A 23,248-nucleotide genomic window follows, 5' to 3' on the forward strand; every position below is an offset into this window, starting at 1 on the left:
GAATTCTTTTAGAGAGTTCTGGAGCACAAAGTACTGAGACTGAAGGTCAGTGAGTTGGTATTCTGGAGACAACAGCCCCTTTCAGCAGAATGGTTAACTGTACAAACTCTCACGCCAGACTGTCGGCACTGAAATTATGTCCTTTTCCCATCGTGTTAGTCATGAATCTTTTTTTTTTTAATTAATTTATTTGACAGGTAGAGTTATAGACAGTGAGAGAGAGAGAGAGAAAGGTCTTCCTTCTGTTGGTTCACTCCCCAAATGGCCACTACGGCCGGTGCGCTGCACCGATCCAAAGCCAGGAGCCAGGTGCTTCCTCCTGGTCTCCCATGCGGGCGCAGGGCCCAAGCACCTGAGCCATCCTCCACTGCCCTCCTGGGCCACAGCAGAGAGCTGCACTGGAAGAGGAGCAACCGGGACTAGAACCAGCGCCCATATGGGATGCCGGCGCCGGCCCCTCCTTTTTAAACATTTTATTTCAGAGGCAGAGAGACAGAAAGACCAAGTTCCTATCTGCTGGTTCACGCCACGGATGCCCACAATAGCCCATGATGGGCTGGGCCCCCAGCTGGAAATGTAATCCAGGTCTCCCACACGGCAGGAATCCGATTATTTGAGCCATCACATCTGCCTCCCAGGGTGTGAATTGGCAGGAAGCTAGAGTCAGAAGCCAGGGCTGGGGATGGGTTGTGGGTGACTTAGCCATTTTGCTAAATGCCTTACTTTTAAAACTGAAGTATCATTTGTATGTGGAAGGACATGTGAACTCTCATGTAACCAGCTCCGAGATCAGGAAACAAAATGATGCTGGCACCCCCGAAAGTCCCAGCATGCTGTTAGTAAAATGGTGCCGTCTTATCTGTGGCGCCAGCTTAGGCTCTGTCCCCTGTCCTCGCCACCTTGCACAGTAAGCTTCGGTCCTAAGACCCCATGGCCCAACCACAGGTGTCAGCTCCACCCCCCACTCTAATGGGATTCACTGCTCCTACTTCCCTGCCCGCCCCAGGCAAAGGTTTACCAGGACCTCTTCCCTAACACTTACTCTTGCCTTCTCCCCCAGCCCGCCGGGCTTCCCCCACCCAACAGTAAGCCTTTCCCTTCACTCCGGTGTTTGGTGTGTTTTGTGGCGGCCTTACACACGCCTGGGTGGTTTTGTGGTCCCTCCCTCTGCTGCTGATCCCACGTTCTCTAGAATGAGGACAATAATGCTGACTCCTGGGCTGGCTTTGAGGAGTAGATAATGCTATCTGCAGAGCAGTCATCACAGGGGAGCCTCAGGGAGAGTTGGCTGTTGTCATAATTCCCAGGGCCACCAAGCTTCCCTTCACCCCAGCCTGGCTAACAGCCCCAGGCTCTGAGGGCGCTTGGGTCCAAGGAACCAACTTCAGGTCCCCAGCATGATGGATATAGTAGAAGGTGGGCCCCTAGGCCCTGGTGAGAAGTTACTTGGAGAAGCTCACAGCACAGTCGAGGTCTTCTCTTTAGCAGCTCCGTAGGTAAGTCAGACACCTGTCCCAACATGATATGTGCAGGCTTTATTAGCTAAGTGACTGTCCACGGCCCTCTAGGGACCCAGATGTCATCAGAAAACCAGAGGCAGAAGGACCAAGGGCTGTAGCTCTCTTCCAACATGTCTGCCCCAGAGGTCACCTACACCTCCAGTTGGGTCCTGGGCTCTCCCAGTGGTCTGACCAACCCAGGCCTAGTGCTGGGCCAACAAGCAGGTGGTGCTGAGCTGGGAGGTGACCACACTCTGCCAGGCTTGCTGCTAAAGAGAGCCCCGGGGAAGCTGGGAAAGTCCTGAAGCTTCTCATCCGTGCCCTCCCGCGTCACCCGGCCAGCAGTTCGCAGCTACTCTAGGAGAAAGGTTTTCACAGGCCCATTTCGGAAGCTGTCTGCCTTCACTCATTCCTCTCAGGGTGTATTGGGATTTGGTGCCTTAACTCCCTGCAAATCCAGGGTCGGAACCGTGTCTCTGGAACTCCAGCTGCTTGGGAACAGAGTCAAGGTGTTCAGGGAGGGAGGGGAAGCGGGGACCACAGACCAGTCCCTGTGCCTCCAGGGGATGCAAAGGAGAGGCCACGGGTGATAGGAGGCCCTCGGGCTGCGTCTGGTCCAAGGATGGAGTCAGGGTTTGATCTGCAGCCACAACCAGGTCAGGCATCCTGGAGGAGGAGTTCCTGTGCTTCGGCCCACATTTGTCCAAGTCACCAAAGCTTACGGCCTGGGAGGGGCGAGAAAGAGGGCGACATGGAGTGTGGGGGAGCCCCAAGGCCAGGCTGTGGGTTCATCCCCCCGACTTTGGGAATGGGAGCCGGCAAGAGCTGCACCTGCTGGCTTGTACCTCAGGGTCCTGCTGCCCTTGCCTCGTCTGTGAGTCTGTGGCTGCCAGTCTGGGTTTGGCCACCCCTCTGTCCAGGCCACCACTCATCTCAGAGAGGATGGCAGAGCCCTGACTGCCCAGGGGCCACAGTGGTTCTGGGCCTGATGTCACATTGACATCAAGTTGGGGGTGGCGAAGGCATGCAGCTGCCTCCAGGTCATCCCTGGGGATCCCCTCACTTCTCACCTGTGCGGGGGACAGCCTGGGCCCTGGACTCTGAGTCCCCGAGGCTGCAGGAAACAAAGCCAGGTCATTGGAGGCAGGGACTCCCAGGATGCAGCTGGTGTGGCCCTGGGTCACCGGCTGCTGAAGGAGCTGCAGGACGCGGCTGAGGTCTGAGGACATGCGGGACTCCAACCTGCCAGACAGAACCCCGCAGTAAGGGTCAGGCTCCCCGCTTTGTAGTCTGTGGGCTGCTGCCGCCCAGTGAAATGGCAACCTGGGCCTCCCTGAAGCTATTTTCCACGAGGATCCACAGCCCCTGCCCGCATTACCCTTAGCACGACCCTGACTGATAACACCTGTGACCAGACACCGAGCATACATCATTCGGTCCTGCTGTTTGCTTTCACATGGGCATTCGAATTCTCCCCATTTCTTGAAAGGGCAAACGGAGGCTCCAGAGTAATTACATAACTTGTCCACACTCTTGCTGAGTGCAAGAGTGCAGAGCAAGAATTGAAAGCTGGGTCTGTGCCACCCCTAAGCCCTCACTCTGTCGCCACAGCCCTGCAGGCCACAGGCCACACCCCGTCCCAAGCTTCTTTGGTATGTTTCAGGGTCTGCTGGGGGAAGTTATTCAAGGACTGTGGTTAATGATAGGGATGGAGAGAGGCCTGCCGCTAAAAGGCCCGGTCATTCTAAAACCCACCCGGCACTAGGGATGTCCTTGAGTCACCAGGAGGGGGCGCCAGCACCCAGGTCTGTCTTCTGCCACTGCTTCTGGCGGGGGCCCACGGGGCACTCACCTGTTCATTTGGGCCTGGAGCTGATCCAGCCTGGAGCCCAGCTCCCGGGGCCAGCAGTCTGGGTCTCCCTGCGGGCTCGGGGGTCTGTGCTTTAAGGGCATTGGCTGCAGCAACTCAGGCCAGAGGCCAGATGCATCTGAGATACTTAAGGAAGGGGCTGCACCTGGAGGAGGGGGAAGGGGCGCCTCAGCTCAGTCCAGCTGGCTCCACAGGCCTATTCCTTCCCAGCAGAGCCTGTGTCCTCCTGCTGCCTGTCACAGGAACCGAAGGAGTGTACCTGGGTGCCCTGGAGCACAGGTCCTGCCCCTGTGAAGGGCTGGCTTCCAGGACCTAGGAGGCTGTAGCCCTGGGAGGGGATATGGGGCCTCAGCTTCAGGGGTGCTGCCAAGTGAGGATTTCTAATGCTGGTCTCTGCCCAGAGAGCTGCAGCCCAGCGGCCCTCAGAGGCCGTGGTGTGGAACCCCGGGGCTGGAGCAGTATCCACCCCTGGGGGCAGCACTTGGCACTCAATGAGCCTCTCTCTCTGGCTCGGAAGACACATGGAGCCAGGGGAGGATGGGGGACAAAGGCCTGTGGTCCTGAGTCCAGGGAGGGAGCCCCTCTGTGCTCATCGAGGGGCTGGGGAGGCAGGATGGAGAGGACATGGGCAGGGGCAGAGACTGGGCTGGGACAGACACTGGCAGGGCAGGGCTGGCTGTGCTCACCTGACTGGTTGTCATTGAGGAAGAAGCCTGGGTGGTCTCGGCTGCCCGAGGCCTGTTGGGGGGATGACTGGAGACCCCCGTCTGCCTTGTAGGGAACAAGAGCATCAAGTAACAAGGACCACAGCTGGGATGGAGCCTCTTTGTTCCTCCCCATCCCCCTCACTCCCCAGGGACCTGGTCACACCCAGGTAAGCAAGTGGGGGCAGGAGGCTGAGTATGGCCACAGTGCCCTGGGCAGCTACTCCCAGGCTGTCTGTTGATGAGGGTGGGCAGATGCACAGAGGCCTGGAGCCCATGCCCGGGCACCAGGTGGCCCTGTGTAGACCCCTACAGGAGTCTCAGCAGGGGGGTTGCCTCAAGAAGCAAGACTTAGGGATGGAAGGCAAAAGAGCTGCGTTCCCAGTCCCTCTTTTCCTGAGCGCCCAGAGCTTCCCCACTCAACGAGGGCCAACCGGGAGTTTCCTGCAAGGAGACTGGGTTTGGAACCCCCGGTGCACTCGGGAGATGCCCTCATCAGTGCCCGTGGCAGCCCCTTTCCCGGCAGCGTGAGTCCTGGGGGTACCTGGCCACAGAGACCACATCCCTCCTGCCCTAGTGTCCACGCAAGGACTCCCAGAGCCCGATCCTTGCTGGATGTGTCCTGTTCAGATCAGGCTGCAGGGGAGCGACTGGGGGGAGGGGGAGGGGTGTCCACAGCAAGAAACCCAATCTCAGCGCCACCCTCCTGAAGCTGGGCACAGGCCAGGCCCAGCAGAGCCTCCTCCCGAGGCTGAGGGGCTGGAGTAAGGGGGAGGAGAAAGGGGTGCTCCGCCCCTGCCTGGGAGTGAGACTCAATGAGATGATAAGAGAAAAGCGGCTCAGGACCCGCACACAGGCAGTGCTCAATCCTCAGTAGCTGTCACTGCACTTGGCACCATGTTGGCCACAGTAGGCATGGACAAAATTCTGGCAAGGGATGCAGGATGGGGTTGAAAGGAAGGTCAGTGACCAGGTGGGTCTCCTTAGGCCAGGAAAGTCAAGTCCCCAGGTGGAAGCCTGGATGTCACCTCCTACCAGCTGGCCAAGGCGCGCCACCCCCCCACCCCAGCCCACCCAGCCCAGACTCACGTCCCGCAGGTTGAAGGTGACCTCCAGCTTACTCCAGAAGCTGTCCGCAAAGGCAGGGTACATGTCCAGCACCTCCAGCAGGTCCGCCCGCTGGATCTTGTGCAGGTCGCAGTAGGTCAGGGCCCGCACGTCTGCGCTGGACTTGCCAGGCCGGGCGTGGAGGCTGACAGGCTCCCCGAAGATGTCATTTTTCCCTGCCAGCCAGAGAGGCTGTGGTCGCCCCAGGGTCTGGCCCCAGGCTCCCTTCTGTGAGGAGCATCCTCAAGGGCCCCTTGACCATGGCCTCCTCCTCCTCCTGCCTGGCTGGGGCCTGGTGCTTAGGATCAAGGGGACAGGGCTAGAAGTGCTGGCTGGGGGTGCCCTTCTCCCGTCTTCTGAGCTCCATGGAGACCCACTCAGAGCCAGTCCCGCCCCCCGCAGATGGTCCTCTCGCCATCTCCAGGTCCCTCAAAAGCCCCCTCCATCAGAATCCCCCCTTTGTGCTTTTTGGCACAGGTCCCGCTCCCACCCAAGGGATGGGGTTACAGAGGGCGCTGGAGGCTCCATGTTTCAGCTCCCCTCCGCCTGCCAGGGCTATGCAGCAGAGGGCAGGGGGCCCAGGGCCAGGGCTCCCATCTCCTCCAGGGCTCAGCCTGAGGTTTCTGTCCCTTTATCTTCCCACTCCCCACGGTGGGGCCAGGTCACCAGCTCAGCCCTGGCAGAGAAGCCTGCAATGTCACCCCCCTTCTCTGGACTCCAGTGTCCTCCTCTCTAAAATGGTGTGACCACGCCTGCCTTGTCTACCCGCTGGGCTTATTCAGAGATGCTGCCTGAAAACGTGCTTGAGCAAGCCAGAGGGGCCAGGCCAAGGCACTGGGAGGGATGGAGGCCTCGGGTGGGCATGAGTGGACACTCAGGGTGTCATATTAGGCCATCCTGGTGCCAGCTGCTGTACTGGCCACAGGACACAAGCATGAATAAGATGCTGGCTCACCCACAAGGAGTTCCCCAAATGCCTGCACGACAAGCGCACAGCAGCCAGCCTGTTTCCAGAATGTTCTAGAGAGCCTTGAAATAGGAGAGAACCAAGAGCTGGGGGCCATGCAGGAGGGAGGGGCTCCTTCTGTCAGGGGAGGATGGGACAGCAAGGAGAGGGCTGTCCAAGAGAGTGAAATGCGGGCTGTGTTCAGAGAATCAGCGAAGACCGGGTCCCCAGGAGAAAGGCAGTCAGGTGGAAGAGACAGCGTGGGGTCAGTGCTGGGGAAGGGGCTTGACTAGGACCCTGCTGGCCCCAGTGGGCACAGCAAAGTCCCCTGCCCTCAGCCTGGTGGCACTGCACAAGGGGCGCTGACGGCTTAGCACACAGAGGGATGGATGGAGGCAGAGACACTGCCCTCCCCTGCAGAGCAGGATCAAAGCTCGTTTACAGAGTGAGGCTTAGAGGGGGAGAGGACTCGCCAGGATCCCACACGAAAGCCTGAAGCTTGAAATCTGGGCGCCATCCAGTGTGATGGTTTTCCAGCAGATGAAGGATTAGGACCTAATGTCTATTTCTACTCAGGGAAAAAATGAGAGGATTTCATGTCTCTAACTGAAACTTAAATTGGACTGGCTTCTTAATTATTAATAGTAATGATTATCCCACCCACATGGCTCTACTAAGGTAGGCTGGGAGAGAGGGAAGGTGCCTTAGAGGAGCCTGTGTCTGATTGAGCCCAGCCTTGGAGGATGACTGGGGTCTGCTAGACAGAGGCACTGGGTAGGGCACTGCAAGTGGAGCTGTGGGGTGTGCAAAGGCACTGCGGTGTGATGGAGTTGGGAGATTTAGAGAACTAGAAGTAGTTTGTGTGGCTGAAGCTTGAAGTCCCAGGAGGAGGGTAGCAGCTCTTGGGTGGCCATACTGGAGGGAACTGTGCATACCGTGCACAGGGCATTTCTCCCATGGGGCATGGGGAACCACTGAAGAATTTTGAACAGAAGAGGAATGTGTACAGGTATGCATTTAGGTCACTGGGAGAAGGTGGAAGATGAAGATGGGGTTGGACCAGATGCAGGTCCATGGGAAAGGAGCTCCTGACACCTTCCCAGGGAAGACGCAAGGACTGGGTGCAGGTGTGAGACAGAGAAGTGTAGTGAGGGGAGCAGAGAGGGCTCTGTGGCCAACTGCATGATGGGTGGTGGGACAGGGAGGAACACTCCCTTGGCCGACTCCAGCCTGGCAGAGGGTGGGTGGTTCACAGGGGCAAGGAGGCCAAAGGACCTGCATTTGGGAAGATGAAGATTTCAGGTTGGGATGTGCTCTGTTTACTCCGTCTATGGAATACGAGGGTGGTCATACCCAGAAAGAAATGGGATATTCCAGGGGCTCGTGTTGCGGTGTTGCTGTTTAGCCCATATGGGCACTGGTTCATGTCCTGGCTGCTCCACTTCTGATCCAACTCCCTGTTAATGTGCTTGGGGAAAGCAGCAGGAGATAGCCTAAGTGTTTGGGCCCCTGCCACCCACGTGGGAGACCAGGATGAGGCTCCTGGCTCCTGGCTCAGCCCTGGCCACTGCAACCATCTGGGAGTGAGCCAGTAGATGGAAGGTATCTTTCTCTGTCTCTCACTCTGTAACTCTGACTTTCAAATAACTAACTAGCTAACTAACTAACTAAATAAATAAAATCTTTTAAAAAATGGAATATTCCAGTCTAAGGACAGTTGGAGGCTAGGGCAGAGTTGTAGGGGGTCTTTGTGGTGCAGGTGGAACCTGGAGTTGTGGGAGCAAGGAGTTGGCCCAGGTGAAGGTGTAGGGGTGGAGAAGAGGCCAGAGCACCTGCCAAGGGCAGGTGAGGGGGGGAGCACCCGAGGAGGACTGTCCAGAGGGGTTAGAAGAGAGCCAGGCCATGGGGACCAATGGAGGACAAGGCTGTAGGCAGAGTAGGAGCCTGGGGTCAGAGCCAACGTCACAGGGAAGGCAATAAAGATGAGGACTGGGCGACTCTGTGATGCTCAGAGGGGCCACACAGGTGAGGGCTTGTCATCCAGTGCAAGCCTTTGCCTAGTGCTCATACCCTTCCTCGAGTGTCCAGCTATCCCTGCAGAGACTGATCTTTGACCTGTCACCTTGAACTACCCAAGAGGGTAAGAAGGTAATAAGGAACCTGCCCCGGGCTTGTGAGTGACACCAGTCCCTGCTCGGCCACAGACCAGCACGGCCTCTCTGGGCCTCAGCTTCCCCTGGGAGCCCCGGCAGGGGGTTGCCTTAAGGACTCAGCGAGCTGGGTATAGGGCTCTCTTAGGCACAAGCTCCTCACCTGGCTGGTCGCCAAAAGGTGTCCCGGTCCTCACTGGGAAGAAGGCCCCCGAGGTAGAACTTAAGCCCCCTGCTCCCTCCCCAACCCCTCAACTAGGGCCTGCCCCCCTTCCCCACTGCCCCTCCCTTCCTCCCCCACCTAGAATGGCCACGACCACATCGTCGCGCAGGATCTCGATGGAGCCGCGGGAGATGAAGTAGAGCGTGGAGAGCACGTCCCCGAGGTGCACCAGCGTGTCCCCGGGCGGCGCGTGCGTGGTCTTGAACTTGACGGCGAGCGCGCGCAGGCAGCCCTTGCTGGCGCCGCGAAAGGCCGGGCAGTGCTGCAGCAGCGCGCGATGCAGGTGCAGGCAGATGTCGGCCTGCAGGCACTCGGGGAAACCCTTCAGCACCTGCGAGGAGGAGGAGTGCACAGGCTCCAGGGGATGGGGAGGGCTCGGGGGCGCCCCTCGCGCGTGGGACCTCGGCCTCCCCTGGCGCTAGCGGGGCAGGGCGGCGGAGGCTCACCGCGTTCATGTCGATGCCATTGGTGTAGGACCAGGCGTGCTGGAAGTACTCCTCTAGGCGCTGGCGCAGCGGGTTGGGGATCTGGTGGAAGCGGATGAACTCCTTGACGCGTAGCATCTGCGTGTGGTAGCGCGCGGTGCCCGAGTACAGGCGCTGGATGATGGCCGACACGTTGCCGAAAATGCTGGCGTACATGAGGGCTGGGGGGAGTGGGGGGCAGGCCGCCGTGAGCTCCTCGGCGTCCCCCGCCAGCCCCGGCCTCCCTCTCCCAGGGCCCAGGACAACAGCAGGATCCACGGTGGACAAAGGCTCCAGGGTTTCCTGCCCCCTCCCTCTGCCCCTAGCCTCTTGGCACCTTCCCCAGGCTCCAGAGGCCAAACTCTTGCCAAGAAAGATCTAGAGCAATGGACTTTTTTTTTTAAAGTTCAGATTTGTTTTCCACTTCACATTGTAAAAATATAATAGAGGGGAAGCTTGTTTTCACCCACTTTTTCCTTTTTTTTTTTTTTTTTTTTGCGGGTTTTCACGTCTCTAAATACTCTGGAACATAGTAACTCCATCCACGTGTGAAGTCCCACACTGCCTCCTGTGTTCCTAAACTGGGCGTCTGCCGAGGCAGGCGTCGCATATTCTGAGAGCCTTGGAGTGGCCACCTGGGTGGGGCTGGGACTCAGAGACTTCTTAGCTATGTGCTCTAGGCTGCAGGTTAGGTCCTTTGGTCCTAGCCCTGGAAACTGGGCTCCTCGGGTCGTGGGGTGAGCATCCCTGGATGCTAGGCAGCGCAGACTCCGTGTGCTGCCCACGTGGCCACACAGAGCCCCCCGCTAAGAGCCCTGTGCCTGGTTAAGTGCTCGGCTGTCACCAACCCAACATTCTGTATTTTTTAAAACAAGGGCTCTAGGTTTTCATACTGCAGTCGGCCCTGCCAGTGAGGTAGCCAGTCCTGGTGCCTTGACACACAGCGAGGGCTGAATGGGTGTTACCTGCTGTGTGTAATTGGTGTGCAAAACTTCACCGTGCTGCACGCTTACGACCAACCTGCCGTGTGCACCGTCGCCGCCGGCTGTTAGGCCACAGCTCGGTCTAAAGCTCCAGCTAGACTCGCACAGGGAAGACCCACGGCAAGGGGCGCACTCACAGCCGATGAGCATGACGCAGATGGAGAAGACCTTCTCGGAGTTGGTGTTGGGGGAGACGTTGCCGAAGCCCACGCTGGTGAGGCTGCTGAAGGTGAAGTAGAGCGCCGTGACGTACTTGTCCTGCACCGACGGGCCCGAGGCCGGGTCGCTGCCGTTGTAGTGCTTGCCGAGCTGCGCGCCCAGGCTGTCCAGCCAGCCAATCTTGGGCTCCAGGTAGGGACGCTCCACGTTGCCAATGGCGTACCAGATGCAGGCCAGCCAGTGCGCGATGAGCGCAAACGTGCACATGAGCAGGAAGAGCACGGCCGCCCCGTACTCGGAGTAGCGGTCCAGCTTCCGCGCCACGCGCACCAGCCGCAGCAGCCGCGCCGTCTTCAGGAGCCCAATCAGCGTGGTGGTCTGCAGGAAAGGAACAGGGAGAGGGCCACGTGCTCTGAGGCCCGCGTTTTGTCACTTGTGCACGCAATCACACAGTCATTCAACAAATACATGTCTGGGCCAGACGCCTGGCACTGGGGTCGGAGTGTGGGATCTTAAGGAGCGCTCAGCCTAAAGCTCCAGGCAGTGTTCTGGCTGCTAGGACCGAAGTCCAGTGGGAGCAGGAAGAGAAACTGAAGCCTGCAGAGGCAGAGGCGGGGGAGATTCACGGAGGAGGTAACGTGTGAGTGGGGGCAGAGGTGGGTAAGAGGCCACTCAGTGTTCAGGCAGCGGCCCCAGGCTAGATAGGAGGGGAGAGGACTTGGGGCTGGATTTGTTGAGGGGTGGTGTCCAGCGGCTGCTGGGCAGGGGGAGGGGCCGGGGCAAGAAGGGCACGAGGGTGCTTTGGGGGAGCAGCCTGTGGATTCTCTTTCCAGTCCCAGGGTGAGCGTGGCATAGGAGGCAGCTTGAGGGGCTGGGGCGGAGGAATGCCTGTCCTAGAAGGGGCAGATCTGGGGGGCAGATCAGGGCTGCTGGCAGCCTGCAACTCCCGCTGGGGCCGGCTCAGAGGATGCACAGAGAGACGGTACCCCTGCAGGCACAGTCTCAGCTTATCCTTGTCCAGGGCTGGACGATGACAGCTGTCCCAGGGCCCCTGTCCACCTCCATCTGCTTTGGCAAATGTGCTCAGTGCCAGGGCTGTGAGGCAGAGAGGCCTCGGGGCTAGGGCACAAGGGACAGCTACGGCCCGCTGGCCTGGGAGGGGCTTGCTTACCTCATCCGAGCCCGTGCGGAAGATGAGCAGGTCAAAGGGGATGGCAGCCACCATGTCGATGAGGAACCAGCCCTTGAAGTAGTGGACGGCGATGCGGCGGGGGTGGCTGACCACCTCGTCGTTGGTGTTGACGTAAGTGGTGCGGAAGTTGATGACGATGTCCACGACGAACATGATGTCCACGATGAGGTCCACCACGGTGAGCGGACTGCAGGTGTAGCCGCAGGCCCCGCGTTGTGACTCGTCCTGGTCGCTGAGCAGGAAGGCGGCCGAGTAGGGGGTGAAGACGGCCGTGTAGATGACCAGCAGCAGGATGAGCCAGTCCCACACCGCCTTGAAGGGGCTGTAGTGCAGGATGGTCCCGCGGTGGATGCGCGGCGCCTGTAGCTTGTACTCCGGCAGCACGTCGGCGCCCAGCGACAGGACCTGGGTGTAGGGGCCGGGGCGGTGAGTGCGGCGGCCACTGCTGGTGACACAGGGCTGTTGGGCGAGGCTTGGAAGGAAAGGGCACCTGGACCTGCCAAGGGTCCAGATGAGCTGGGCCCATGAGAAGCTCTGAGAGTCGCCCCCGGGAGGGCCCTCACTGGTCAAGCATGAAGAAACTATTCTAGGGTGACCTGTTCCCATGAGGAACCCCAACCACAGCCCCCTCCCCGCCAAGTCCATCAGAGAACATCATCCTATCCAGCACCCTGTCCATCTGGGCTGCTCCCAGGAACACGCCTGTGGGTGATGCTGGTTCTGCCCTGCCCTGCCTCCATGCTCCAGGATGGTCTGTTTCTGGGGAAGCTCATGAGCCTGGGGCACTGTGGGACAGAGCTGCACCCTGCTGCATATCCCGCCTCCCCAGCACATCTGTCCCCTCAGGCTTGTTCCTTGTATACCCCTCACCCTGGTCCCCCAGCCTGTCCCAGCCCAACACGCCCGGGCCCTGCCCAGCTGCCTAGCGTGAGAAACAGCTGGAGCATGAGGAAAGGCATGGGTTTGGAAGCCAGACCTCCCGGCTGGATGCCAGGTCTAAGATTGCTAAAAATGCTGTCACCCCTGTGGGTCCCAGTTTCCTTGCCTGCAAAATTGGGTAACAAAGGACAACAAGTTTCACGGGGTTACAATTGACTGAGGGGCATCTGTTGGCTTCTGGGTGACCATAGGCTGCCAGATGCGATGTCTGCTCCACCCTCCTGCTGCCACATGCTATGACAGGCGTGGCTGCAACAAGGATGGACAGAGCCAGTGTCCCACGGACCCCTCCCCACCAGATGGGGTCTGGTTCTAGTTTCAGAAAATCTGCAATGTAAGGTTTTGACCTTGCAAAGCGGAGAAGCTAGCAATAAGGAAGATCCATCAAAGGGCTGGCTTCAGCCAGATGGTCCCTGATCTGACATCAAACTCCTGGGAGGGGTCACAGTGCCCCCACCCTGCAGTGACCCTCTGCCCAGTCATCAGGCCTGGATTCACATTTCCCCCTCCGCAGGAAGTCTCCTCTGACTCCACCCAGACTTGAACCCACTTTTTGATTTTCTGTCTCTGTATAAGGCCCTGACCACTGGCTGTTCTCCACTGCAAGCTCCGTGAGCCTCTGTCTCCTTGCTGGGTCCACTCACCCTGTCACCTAGCACTTGGTCCACACAGGGGCTCAGCTGCAGGTGGCTGAATGCATGGAAGCTGGGGCTGCGACTCAAAGAGGCCAAGTGGCTGTGCTGTCACACCCTGGGCATCAGAGCTGCTCAGGACCCTGCTGATGGGACAGCACAGTCTCATCTCTGCCAGCCCCTCCCCTCGCACCATTGGTGTGAGGTGTGGGAGGGAGGCAGTAGGAGTTTGGGGAGGTTGCAAGTCTGCTGGGAGGAGGGTGCACTTCCTTAACTCCTCAGGGCCTCCAGACAGGAGAACCGCTCCCCACCATACTGGCCCCCCAGTCTCCCCTGTCCCCGAAGCCAGCGTGAGGGCCTCTCTGGGGGGCAAGCCTGCTCTGCCCAGCACCACCCAGAGCTGCAGAGCCTTCAAGATAGAAAGGCTCAGGTTAGATCACAGTCCCCTAGGCCCTTTAAGTTCTGGCCGAGGCCGCCGTCATATCGCTGTTCAGGAGCCGAGTTGTGCAGCCAGGACAGGAGCAGGACCATGGCCAGCTCAGCCAGACCTGCCTGTTGCCATGGATACCTCCCAACCTAAGGCCTCCATCATGATGGCCATGAGCTTAAGGGGCACTGGAGGGGTCAGGCTGTGGCTTCTCCTTCCCCAGGGTCTTAGCGTCTAGTGAGGGGCTGACTGTAAAGTGGGACCCTCATGTAGGAAGTGGCAGGGAGGAAAAGGGCTGTCCTTCAGCCCCCATGCAGGGCTGGCCCCAAGGGAAGCTGGGAGCAGGCCCCCTCCCCTGCTCTGCACCATCACAGACAGCCTTGGCCTGGGTCCCTCTCTGTGGCTTAGAGCTCCATCTGCCTCCTGGGGCAGTGCCAGTTATGGTCAAATGGGACCACTTAGTTCAATTCTCTCCAGCACATGAGAGCCAGCACGGAGGCCATGGCCCCTCGCCCAAGGTCACAGTGAAAGTCAGTGCGAGGACCCTGCTCCCCAGGGCCTCAGGAAGGGACCTTTGCATTTCCCTGTGGAACAATCAGGCTTCCAAGCCCCAAGGGAAGGGACAGTGGCGTCAGCTGGGACAGAGGACCCAGAGAAGACTGCCTAGTGCTGGCCGAGGAGCGGCTGCAGGGGGTGGGAGGCATTGGAGTCTGGGTCCCCAGAAAGCTTCTCAGAATCGGCTGGAGGCACCTGCCCTGCTCCGCCTCTCTATGGCAAGCTGCGAGTGGGGTGACCATCCTCTCCATGGCACGGGGCAGGAGCAGGGCTGGGGCTCTGGCCATACCCCTGCTCTTTCCTCTCCTCTCTCTGTAGCCCTGACAGATGCCCTCTCTTGCCTCTCCTTCCTGGCGACCGGAAGAGCCTTGGAGCAGACCTCGTGGTGTCCCCACACTCCCTAGTTCTCCGTACCTAGGGGGGCCGCTGCTCACAGCCCCGCTGACCCCAGACTCTCAGGGCTCTAGGAGGTGGTCGTCAGGACAGGCCTTTAGTTAGGTGTAAAGAATCAGGCTCAAGCAGGGCAGGAGGCCCGGGGCTCAGGCCAGACAGTAAGGAGCTGGACAGGATGATGGAGCCCTCTGCCGACCAAGTGGGGGCCTGGCACAGCCCGGCCTCCCCGCCCTGCAGGCCCGCACCTGGGTGACCTTCTCTGTGACGTTCTGCGTTCGCTCCACCACCTTGTGCGGGGCGATGATCTCGATCTCTGTGGTGGAGGCCGAGCGGTGCTTCTCCAGGTTGAACTCCACGAAGTTGAGCGTGAACTGCGGGATCTGGCTGACGGTCCTGTACTTGCCCCTGCCTGTGCCAGGCCCCTGTCCGCCTGGCCTGCTGTGCGAGCCGTCTGAAACCGGGGCCATGGTCAGAGCAGCTAGGGCAGGGGTGCCCGCGGCTCCATCTGGTGCCCCCCTCCCGATGTGCCCCTCCCACCGCCACCTGCACCAGCCTCACGAGAGCCTAGGAAGCTGTGGGACAGCAGGCGCTGTGACAGGCTGCGGTTGCTGCTCTTGGCCAGGAGCTGGGCCAGGTCCTCGAAGTTGAGGATGAACATGATGACGGCTCCGTCCTCGTTCTTTACGGGCACCACATCCACCAGGCAGCGGAAGCTGGAGGCTGCAAAGACCATGGGCGGGGGCGGTCACTAAAGGGCTCCTCCCTGCAGTGACCTGGCTAGGGAGGGCACTCTGTGAAGGTCACATGAATGGCAGCCAGCCACTGGGATGAAGAGGTCTGGACGGTGACCAGAGCTCCTGCGCTGGGGGTGGTGGAGGCTGCCCAGCAGGTGCCCCACCCACAGGGCAGAGGTGGGGAGAGCAGCTAAGCGGCTCATTAGGAGATAATGTAGATAATAATCAGGTCCAAGTCCACGCTCAGTGCTCAGCTCAGGGCTTAACCTCAAGGTTTGCTTCTGCTGTAATTAAAGCTGAGCAGATGGACGGAGGTGGATTAAGTGGGGAGTGAGGCGGGACAGCCTGCCCCCCACGGAGCTCTCGCGGGCCCTGGGCTCAGCTCCATATTCCCACTCCACAAGAGGTGCCCTGCTCCCTGCGAGGAAGGCACTGGATGCTCAGAGCATAGCAGGTGCTCGGTGCTGGGCCCATGCCAGTTGGCACACTGGGGCTTGATGTCCTTCAGGGACAGGTATGGGTGGGCCTCCGCTCTGCACCTGTGGTCTGGAGAAACAGACTTGCTGAGGCTGGGAGGGGACACAGAGCTGGGATCTCTGGCCTTCTCTCTGCTCCAAGTCTCACTGCTACCTCCTCATCGGTGGGTGGGACTAAAGCAGCTAAAATGTCACGTATTCCACAGCCTGAGCCCTGTGGGCCCCTTCTTCCTGGCTGTCCTATGTCCCTCAACTCAAACTGCTGGCCGGTGTCAGCCCCCCAAGGGCAGGGCCTTACAGGGCAGGGGCCCCAGGCGACCACACACATCAGAAGGCAGGGCTGCACTCCCTGTGCGCAGGGTCAGGTCTGTGCCACCTATCTCAGGTGCTGTGTGTTGATGAGTGAATGGAAGTGTTTGTGTGAATGACAGATGGAGGCCGGCTGGCAGGAGAGTCGGCACTCTGGGGAGCAATCATTCTTCTCCAGGATCCCTACTTAGCGCTTGCTTCTCAGCCTCTCCTCACGGTCATCAGAGCTGGGGTGCAGCTGAGCCCTCACTCGCCTCCCAGAGAGCAGGAATCTCCTGGATCAGATTCCTGGACTCGCAGGCACCAGGCAGCCACCTGCCAGCTGCTGCTGGGCCCAGGGGAGACATCCACACCAGGGAGGGGCCTCCCGCCTGGCTCGCTCCACTCCTGGCTGGGCTCACGGCCTGAGGCAGCAAAGGCAGGGACCCTGGGACCTAGCCAGGAAGCCTCCTTGGCCAGCAGCCTGGGACCCTCCCCTTAAGGCCAGCTCCTTAATCTGGCATTGCAGAGATCTGGCGTGGTAGGTGGCAGGGAGAGGCCAGAACTTGGCAGAGGAGCAAGGCCTGTTGGCTTTCTCTGCCTCTGAGGGCTGCTAAGGCCCGGCCTTTAAGTGGCTGCGCCCATCAGCTGATGCTGTCCTTAGAAAACAGAAGCTGAGAATGAACCGCAGACCAGCCCATTGTAGCAGTGGTGGTGGTGGTGGTGGGGGGGAGGTCAGTGCATGGTATCCCATGCCCTGCCCCCATGCTTGCTGCCTGGTGAGCAGGCAGGCAGATCATGAGAACTTGGAAGATTCCAGAGCATTCTCTCTCCCCCTGCCCAGGCTGTCCTTGCTTGCCATGGCTCAGGGCCCACAGGTCGCTGTGGGGGTGGCCAGAAGCAGGTGGGTCTCTCACTCTTGATTGTGCTCAGGAGTGGCAGTGGTCTTGGCCCTGTCCCTGGAGGAGCCCAGTCTCTGCCTGTTTCTCCCCTGCAGAGGCTTCCCCCAGCACCTGCCTCTCACTGATGACAGCAGGCCTGTGTGACCCTGGGACGCCCTATTTCTCTCCGCTCTCTCCCTCTCAAGCTTCTCATCATTCACACCCTCTCCCCGCTCTGGCCCTGGTCCTTTCCTCTTAGCAGCCTCCTTGCTGTCCTTTGCCCCTGTCTTCTTGTATACACCCCATCCAGCATCGTGGGGAGCCCTCGGGCAAGAGCTGGTGCTTCAAAAAGCTGACTCTGGGAGGGTGGCTGCTCCATGCCATTCCCCCAGCGTGGTCCCCTGGTACTCAGGGGTGAAGCTGCAGGAAACACTTGGGGGCAGGGGAGAAGACAGCAGCCCCGACCTTAGCCTAGCCTTGTCCTCGTCATCCTGGCCTTTGATTAGGGGACTCCCAGCAAAAGCAGGCAGAGCGAGGCCCTCTGGCAGTGCCCAGTGGGAACAGGGGGGAATGGGGAGGGTCTGAGTGGTCTGCATCCCTCCCTCCAGATTCTCATTGGAACAGTGCTGTGACAATCTCCTCCCCCCTTATCTGTTAGGTTCTGACTTTCCTAGCAAAGGCAGCTAGAAAAAGAGTCAGTTTCTCAGGGGTCCCCGAGCTCTGTGTCACAGGTGATTTTTGCCAAGTGTCCTGGCCTGACTCCAACTTTTTGCAGCTGCACAATGTGGAAACTCACACACATAGACCTTCCACCTTGACTTGGAGAATTCTCAGCAGATTGCTTCTTTAGAGGAGAAGAGGATTATAAATAACCAGCTAACGATCTATTCAGGACCCCTTCCCACCTCCCTGGGGCCAGGGGCTATGTGGAGAGAGGTGTTTACCTGAAGAAGGGAGAAATCAGCCCTAGGGACGCCTTGAGCAGGACTGTGAGATATCCCTGAACGAGGACAAGGTGACATTAGTTACCCGAGCACCACATCCTCCCCTAAGGTAGCACCGGCTAGGGAGCTCCCTTGTCTGTGCTTCAGGCCCATTTCAGGGAGGTCCAGGTGGTGGAAGCTTGGGCAGCAGGACAGGGAGGGCTGAGGGTAGGGTGGGAGTAGGCTGACACTCACAGGCACCATTGTGGTTAATTTCCTATTTTCACCTGGGGTCAGCCTCCAAAGCCAGGCTCCAAGGATCCCTTCTGATGGCTAGAGGACCCCAGCACAGTTTTTTTTTTTTTTTTGGGACAGGCAGGGTTAGACAGTGAGAGAGAGAGAGAGAAAGGTCTTCCTTCCGTTGGTTCACCCCCAAATGGTTGCTACGGCCAGCGTGCTACGCTGATCCAAAGCCAGGAGCCAGGTGCTTCCTCCTGGATTCCTATGTAGGTGCAGGGCCCAAGCACTTGGGCCATCCTTCACTGCCTTCCCGGGCCACAGCAGAGAGCTGGACTGGAAGAGGAGCAACTGGGACAGAACCAGCACCCCAACCGGGACTACAACCTGCAGGCGGAGGATTAGCCTAGTGAGCCGCGGCACCGGCCCCCAGCACGGTTTTAAAGACCTGAGACCTGGTCTCAGGGGGCCAAAGTCTGGCCTTGACCTCTGCCCCCTGCTCAGGCACCTGAGAGCCTAGGAGCCTAGGAACCCTAATATGACATCTCCCGGAGCCTGGGATCAGTTTTCACTCATGTGGAGCCCAGGTAGAGCTCTGGGGTCACAGAAAGGGACAGAGAGAACCTGCTGTCCCCCTCCTCACTTCCTCCTATCCCATCCTGTTCCCTCTGGGACCCTTCTCACCCTCCTGACTGTCACCTCCTTCTTGAAATGATGTGAGGAGGTGAGGTCACAGCTTTTAAAAAGATTCTGACTTCATTAACCCAGTGAGTACTGCCAAAACAAACCAGGTCCTTCCCAGTCCCCAACTGCTGCCCTGCTTGAGGCATTCCACCTGATACTCGCTTGGAGAGCAGCAGCAGGGGACAGCGAGGACCTGCTAAGAAGCCCCGCCCCAGAACCCTGGCAACACACACATACATGCTCACATTCACCCTCACAATCACATTCCACACCCATACCAGGCCCCTAGAACCTGGGCTCCTGGCACCTCTGTCCCAATCCAATGTCATCTGCCCTTCAGCTGGGCTCAGGTGGCTCATGGCTGCCTTCCCTGGGGGTTTCTCTCTTCTGGGGGCTTCCTCTCCAGAAGTCCTGCCTCCAAGCACATAGGTCATTGGGGCTTTCTCCTCTCCTACAACATTCTAGCTCTAGGATGGATCCCAGCAATGGGGTCTTGGGCAAGTCCCTTCCTCATCCACAAAATGATGGGTTTATCTAAGTCAGTGGGTCCTGAACTCGACAGAACATCAGAACTCCCAGATAGATTTTTCAAAATACACCTGCCAGGCCTCCTCTCACACCTCGTGAGTCAGCCTCTCTCTGGGGAAGGTGTGCTTTGGAAAATATGCCCCAGGTAATTCTGATGCAGAACCAGGGTGACAGCCATTGATCCAGGTGTTTTCCCCATGACTTTTAGATTCTGATCCCAGCTCCTAACGCCCCCCTGCCCCAATGCCCACCCTTTGCCTCCCAGGTCCAGTGGGGGTGCTGTGGTCCTAGGAGGAGGAAGATCCCAGAGGGCTGTGGAATTCTCTGTCCTTAGCCCCTGACCTGTGCTTCTGTTTTGCTTGCAGTAAGCTTGGGTTGCCAGCAACAAGCGAAACTCTATCCGGATGAGCCTCCTGGTCACAAGAAACTCCAGACCCCATCTCCCCAAAGAGCCTGAACCACCCCTCTTACCCACTCAGCAACCCTCATGCCTTGCCTGGCCAAGAGGCCTTGAGAGAATGACTCCTCCCCTAATCCCCAGAGCAGACGGAGATGAGGGAAGGTTAATTTCCGTCCCAGCTGCCTGACAGCTGGGGCTGACAGTGACAGAGTGAATGGCCCAGAGCCTGGGGACAAGGGGAGGGAGGGATAGTGGAGCAAGAAGCTCTGCCCTAGGCCAGTGGCAGTTGGTGGCACAGCCTGGTCCCAGGCTCTGAAAAGGACCTCAGAAGGCATGACATCTAATGTCCATTGCTTCCCCCTACAGATGCAGAAACAGGCCCAGAGAGGACAGAGGATCTGTCCAGGTCCTTTGGTCCCCGCGGCAGAGCCCTCCCTCAAGGCCCCCTGTCTGAACACGAGAGGGAGCCAAGCCTGCACGGCAGAACCGCTGGCCTGAGTGTGCCTCACCATCCTTGCGGTAGTAGAGGATGTCCACCTTGCACTCCTCGGCCCCCAGCAGCGCCTGGGCCAGGCGGGACACAGCACTGCTTGGTGTGTTAGGGCCGGTGAGGAAGTCGCAGGTGCACGGTCGCTGCATCACCTCCACTCGGGAGTAGCCAAAGAGTTCACAGAAGCCATCGTTGCAGTAAATGATGGCGCAGTTCTCCATCTGAGCATTGGCAATCAGAAACTTACGACCTAGGGAGGGAGGCAGAAGGTGGGAAAACCATGGTGGCCAGGGCTGGGCAGCAGGAAGGGGCTCTTAGCGGCAGGTGCAGGAATCAGATGCAGGATAGGGACAGGAACGAGGGAGGAAGAGGTCAGGGAGGGAAGACCAAGGAGGCCAGAGTCATGGGAAAGGGTCATTTGGGGTAAGCACTGCCGCGCTTGCCCCACCAAAAGTTAGGAAAGGGGTCCGGCTCCTCCCGCCACCGAACAAGGCTTCCAGACCGCCCCTCACCCCAATACACACACTCACTCTGGCCCTCGAACTTGCGGATGATGGTGTCCAGGTAAGTGTTTTGGGGTGCGACGTGGCCCCTGCGGACCGGCATCTTTCGCTCGCGGGCCCTGCCTGGCGCCCCCCACTCCCTGCGTCTCCGCCTGTCCTCGGGCTCCGCGGCGTCGGGCTCCTAGTGGGCGCCGCCCCCGGGGAGGGCCGCGGGGCTCTGAGCCCCGCCCTCCCGCCTGCGTCCGCTGCCCCGGCCCGCCCGGCCGGCCCCGACCCCTGCTCGCTGCACCGCCTCTCCACGCGCCCGCCCGGGAGCTGTCCGCGCCGCGGTGCTGAAAGCGCGCGCTGGCGCCGGGGCGGGGTCCGTTGGGCGGGGGAACTCTCCGCGGGCCGACGGGGCGGGGCGGGGCCCGGGGCCCGGAGTAGGGCAGGGCTTCGCTGAGCAGCTTGGGCTGGTGTCCAGGTGGCCCCAGAATCTCTCAGACCCCCTCCAGGTCCTGAAGGGCACTCGCCCCCCCCGGAACAGAGGAGTCTCTCAGGCAGGGAAGAAGTGAGCAGAAGGACTTGTTAAGGGGCCTCAGGGAGTCTTTAACCACTGGGCCTGATCCTGGCATGGTACCATTAGGCCTTTTGCCTGCCCTTGACAAGTGCCCTCCAGCTGAGCCCCAGGGCCCAGGCTGAGCTCTTGGGTCAGCTCCTGGTACAGCCAAAGCCTGATCCTTTTTTTTTTTTTTTTTTTTTTGACAGGCAGAGTGGATAGTGAGAGAGAGAAAGGTCTTCCTTTTTGCCGTTGGTTCACCCTCCAATGGCTGCTGCGGCCGGTGCATCTCGCTGATCCGAAGCCAGGAGCCAGGTGCTTCTCCTGGTCTCCAATGCGGGTGCAGGGCCCAAGGACTTGGGCCATCCTCCACTGCCTTCCCGGGCCACAGCAGAGAGCTGGCCTGGAAGAGGGGCAACCGGGATAGAATCCGGCACCCCAACCGGGACTAGAACCCAGTGTGCCAGCGCTGCAAGGCGGAGGATTAGCCTGTTGAGCCACGGCGCCGGCCAAAGCCTGATCCTTGAAAGCTGCGGTAAGGGAGCACATGAAGGTTGATAAAAAATATGCAATAAGGTGCCTTTCTCAGACGCCTGAGAGCTCTTAGCACAAAGGCATAGCTTGAAAGAAGAGATGTAAAACCACCTATTAGCAAGTGACCTCCGATAAAAGTACTGATTGAATATGAACGCATGAGAAGAAGCAGATGGGGGTGGGGGTGAGGTTTGAAAGAGGCTTCTCGGGACCTGTGTTGTGGCATAGCAGGTTAAGCTGCCATATGTAGTGCTGGCATCCCATATAGGCACCTGGCTGCTCGACTTTTGATCTAGGTCTATTCTAATGGCCTGGGAAAGCAGTGGAAGATGACCCAAGTGCTTGGGTCCCTGCACCCACATGGGAGACCCGGAGGAAGCTCCTGAGTCCTGGATCCAGCCCTAGGTTATTGCAGCCATTTGGGGAGTGAACCAGCAGATGTCAGATCTCTTTCTCTCATTATCTCTCTTCTCTCTCTTTCTCTCTCTCCCTCTCCCTCTCACTGTAACTCTTTCAAAAAATGAATCTTTAAAATATAAAAAAAGAAGCTTCTTGGAGAGGAGGGAGAGAAGGGGCCTGCTGTTCACTGAGTATCTTGGTGAGCTTGGAGCTTTACAGGGGTCCAGAGAACACTTTTGGGCCAGCCCTTGAAGGGCAAGCATTCAAATGGAGCAGTCCCCTTTGGCAAAGGCCAAGGGTGCTGTTTCTACAGAGGGGCTCAGCTGTGGGGCAGGAGAGGTAAGGGTGGGGAGAAAGTGCAATTGATAAAGACTCTCAGACACCATTTTGAATATCTCGATTTAATTGATCAACAACCAAGTTCTTATTCAGTTAGACATGAAGGAAATATTCTGGCAAAATAAACTGTACAATGGCAGTGAGGGAGGGAGGATAGACAAGGGGGCTTGGTGAGGCTTTTGCGAGATCCAGGTGGGAGGCTTGGAGTCCTGCGCTGGGTGTGCCTTTGCCACACAGACTCACAGTGCCGGGGGTGGGGGGCCTCCCTGGCCACTGTGGCTGGGGGGTGAGAGGGCTTCAAGTGTGGCCTCCTGGGGGAGGGGGCAGAGGTGTCCTGGCTGCCCCTGATGGGGAGCAGATTGGCTGTGGAGGAAAGGTAGCACTGTTCTCACGGGCTCAGTGGGTAGGGGTGCTGCGCTCTGGGAGGAGCTTGGGCAGTGGGACACTCACTCATCCACTCATCCAGATGTTTTCCAAGCCCACGTCATGTGCCATGGCATGTGCTGACCACAGCTGTTATACAGGGGCACACGGCCGATGTGCATCCAGTCCTCACAGTGCACAGCTGTGATGGGGACAGGTGACAGCACAGAGAAGTAAGAGCAGTGACAGGGCTGTCAAGCAAGGGTGGTCTTGAGCCTGGGTTTGGAGCAGGAAGTATGTGGACTCAGCCAGAACTCAGGAAGACTTCTCGAACTCTGGGGCAGATGTAGGGCCCATGGAAGTCTCAGCCTGGCACCGCTACCCCCAGACCCCTGGATTACTAGGCTCAGATCCTTAATCTAGAGAGAGCTGTTCTGCCATTTGGCTGCTCTCCCACCAGCTCAGCTGCACTCCCGGTGCCTCTTTGTCATCATTGACTGTAATGCCACTGCCCCTCAAGTCTCCTCTACTCTCTCCCGGCTTTCCAGAAACCCTGGAGCACCAGTCCAGACTCAGTGGGTCTCCATATATTGGGTGTGGCATCCCCATGGCAGGCAGACCCAGGCTGGAGAGAAAAGGCTGGCAGGGGTGGAGGCAGAGGTTTCCCCCTCTCTTCCTGGGCTTAAGC

At 59.0% G+C, this 23,248-nt stretch overlaps 1 protein-coding gene across 1 annotated transcript; it reads right to left on the reverse strand.

The window, feature by feature from the left end:
- Window positions 1-1,939: 1,939 nt before the first annotated feature.
- KCNH6 (potassium voltage-gated channel subfamily H member 6) lies at window positions 1,940-20,490 on the reverse strand. The gene is made up of 13 exons (XM_062216477.1): window positions 20,415-20,490; window positions 19,904-20,134; window positions 14,802-14,963; window positions 14,489-14,694; window positions 11,277-11,702; window positions 10,084-10,483; window positions 8,946-9,145; window positions 8,578-8,830; window positions 5,163-5,356; window positions 4,056-4,140; window positions 3,352-3,514; window positions 2,586-2,741; window positions 1,940-2,279 (listed from the first exon to the last, which is right to left on the reverse strand). Exons 1-13 carry the CDS (start codon window positions 20,488-20,490, stop codon window positions 1,940-1,942), a joined length of 2,892 nt encoding a protein of 963 aa, XP_062072461.1.
- Window positions 20,491-23,248: the final 2,758 nt, after the last annotated feature.

Source organism: Lepus europaeus, chromosome 18, assembly GCF_033115175.1.
Source record: "Lepus europaeus isolate LE1 chromosome 18, mLepTim1.pri, whole genome shotgun sequence".
Taxonomy (NCBI): Eukaryota; Metazoa; Chordata; class Mammalia; order Lagomorpha; family Leporidae; genus Lepus; species Lepus europaeus.

Coding starts and splice junctions, on each gene's coding strand:
- KCNH6 (XM_062216477.1), bottom strand. CDS start 20,490: ATGCCGGTCCGCAGGGGCCACGTCGCACCCCAAAACACTTACCTGGAC. Junction 20,135..20,414: donor CCGCAAGTTCGAGGGCCAGA/GTGAGTGTGTGT, acceptor CTCCCTCCCTAG/GTCGTAAGTTTCTGATTGCC. Junction 3,515..4,055: donor CCTCAATGACAACCAGTCAG/GTGAGCACAGCC, acceptor CCCCTCCTCCAG/GTGCAGCCCCTTCCTTAAGT.